Here is a 2,586-nt window from a genome sequence, read left to right on the forward strand (position 1 = left end):
GGATTCGGTATCATTTAAGTTGAAAGTGTAGTCAAAACAATATTGGAATATGTATTCTAATTTTAGTTAAAATAGGTTTTGAACTATTATAAATAAAAGTGCTACTATCTATTTTCCAATGTGAAAGTATTCAAGATATATGTTGAGATTTATGAGATTTTGACTGAATTCTCCATATCTGTTCTAAAAAAGAAACAAGAAAGCCCTACCTTTAAAATTCTTCAAAGGGGCTTTTATTGTTCCATTGTTTATTTTTAGATAGAAAAAAAAAAGAATGGGATCTTATCAATTAATCAGAGAGAAGAATGATGCAAGATTAAGTCGTGATCTAGAACAAGGGGATATGCAAGTTGAAGCAGAGTTAAGAAGTATTACAAGCGATGCACAAAGGGACAATAATGATCATGTGGAATTGGCAGCTTTGACATCTCCAAATTTGTTCACAAATACATTGCCAATATCAGGCAGCAGCCCTAAGACTAGTGGAGATGGTCGCCTTGTTTCTCTTGACGTTTTTCGCGGTATCACTGTTGCATTAATGATATTTGTAGAATACGCTGGTGGACTTTATCCCGCTGTTAATCATTCACCTTGGAATGGTTTAAGCCTAGCAGATTTTGTCATGCCATTTTTCCTCTTTATTGTTGGACTCTCTCTTGGACTTGCATACAAGAACTTGCGCTGTAGACTGACCGCGACTAGAAAAGCAATATATCGTGCACTTAAGCTTTTCATTATTGGACTTTTTCTTCAAGGAGGCTATTTTCATGGTCTCAAAAATCTAACTTATGGTGTGGACATTGAGAATATTAGATGGATGGGTATATTGCAGAGAATTGCAATTTCATTTTTGGTGGCAGCAATGTGTGAAATTTGGCTTAAGGGACGTGATAATAGTGAAGTCAATTCAGGGAAATCTTTGCTGAAGAAATACCATAAACAATGGGCCATCGCTATAATCGTTACTGTTGTATACCTATCTTTGTTCTACGGTTTATATGTTAATGATTGGGAGTATCAGTTGCCAACGGACATAACAAAGACATTCTCAGTAAAATGTGGTGTACGGGGAGATACGGGGCCAGCATGTAACGCTGTTGGAATGATTGATCGAAAACTATTTGGTATTCAACACTTATATACAAGGCCAATTTATGGACGATTAAAAGAATGTAGTGTCAATTCCCCTGACTATGGTCCCCTGCCTCTAGATGCTCCATCATGGTGTCAAGCTCCTTTCGATCCAGAAGGCGTTCTGAGCTCATTAATGGCGATTGTAACTTGCTTCATTGGTTTGCATTACGGGCACATTATAGTCCATTTCAAGAATCATAAAGTTAGAATTCAACAATGGTTGATACCATCCTATTGTCTTGTGCTGTTGGGTGTAATATGTGACTACTTCGGGATGCATTTAAACAAGGTTTTGTACTCTTTTAGTTATATGTGTGTTACTGCTGGTGCAGCTGGATTTCTCTTCACTGCAGTCTATGTGATGGTTGATGTATTGGGTTATAGGTGCTGGACTACAGTGCTGAAATGGATGGGAACAAATGCATTGCTGATCTACGTTCTTGTATCCTGCAACATTCTGCCGGTTATTTTGCAAGGGTTTTATTGGACGCAGCCTGAAAATAACATTCTCACATTGATTGGTGTCGGACACACCAAGTAGTAGACAAACAATTGGCATGTAAGACGGGACTAGGATTTGAACTTTATCGGTTCTAAATTCTAAGATAGGTGCACTGTTGCATTAGGTGTTATTAATTGGATTCTGAATTTATTTTTGTACAAATTTAGTAAATTTTTTAATACAAATACAAAGTTTGGACGAAAGCTATTGAATTTTACTACATTACCTTCACGTGATCTAAAGTTTTGCTTCTCTTTTATTTGGTGCTCGGCATAGTAGCAACAAATACTGCAACTCGGACCCTTTTTCCATATTAATTTTTGAGAAATTTTCATAAAGCACTATCTTTTAGTGGTAATTAGCTATCTATAGATACCATTTGCTATATTACGGATTGTAGATACGTTTTCTGTTGTTCTAAGATGTATTAGATGTATTTAAGCTACTGTATTCATGAATACAGTAGCAAAAATAGGTGTGAATCGGGGAAGTCCAGCTAATCAGTTGTTGTATTCGAATGTATTCGACAGTATTCATGGCGTGAAACATGGGATTGCAGCTGGACAGATTATTGTATTCGACTGTATTCAAGGCGTGAAATAGGAAATGCACTGTTTTTAAACGGAAAGTGAATCAATTAACATAATAGACTCCTAATATAACTCAACAAACTCAATTATAACATACAAATTTTGTATTTCCATTTATCAAAAAGATTCTCAACAGAAAAATACCCCAAAAATATAGCAATCTTCAGAGAAATTATATAATACATCTGAATACATAAATTATATTAATTACAAAAACATATGAAAACATTCATGGCATATAGCGAGACAGTGAATACAATGAATACATAGAATACATCGAGATATATTGAAATACAATGAAGTGAATACAATGAAATACATGGAATACAACGAGATACATTGAATTACAATGAAAAAAAG

At 35.0% G+C, this 2,586-nt stretch overlaps 1 protein-coding gene across 1 annotated transcript; it reads left to right on the top strand.

The window, feature by feature from the left end:
- The first annotated feature begins 270 nt into the window (after window positions 1–270).
- On the top strand, window positions 271–1,699 carry LOC107773064 (uncharacterized). Its single transcript, XM_016592509.2, has one exon. It carries the CDS (start codon window positions 275–277, stop codon window positions 1,673–1,675), a length of 1,401 nt encoding a protein of 466 aa, XP_016447995.1. The 5' UTR covers window positions 271–274; the 3' UTR covers window positions 1,676–1,699.
- Window positions 1,700–2,586: the final 887 nt, after the last annotated feature.

The sequence above is a fragment of the Nicotiana tabacum genome, chromosome 3 (genome assembly GCF_000715075.1).
Source record: "Nicotiana tabacum cultivar K326 chromosome 3, ASM71507v2, whole genome shotgun sequence".
In the NCBI taxonomy this organism is placed as follows: domain Eukaryota; kingdom Viridiplantae; phylum Streptophyta; class Magnoliopsida; order Solanales; family Solanaceae; genus Nicotiana; species Nicotiana tabacum.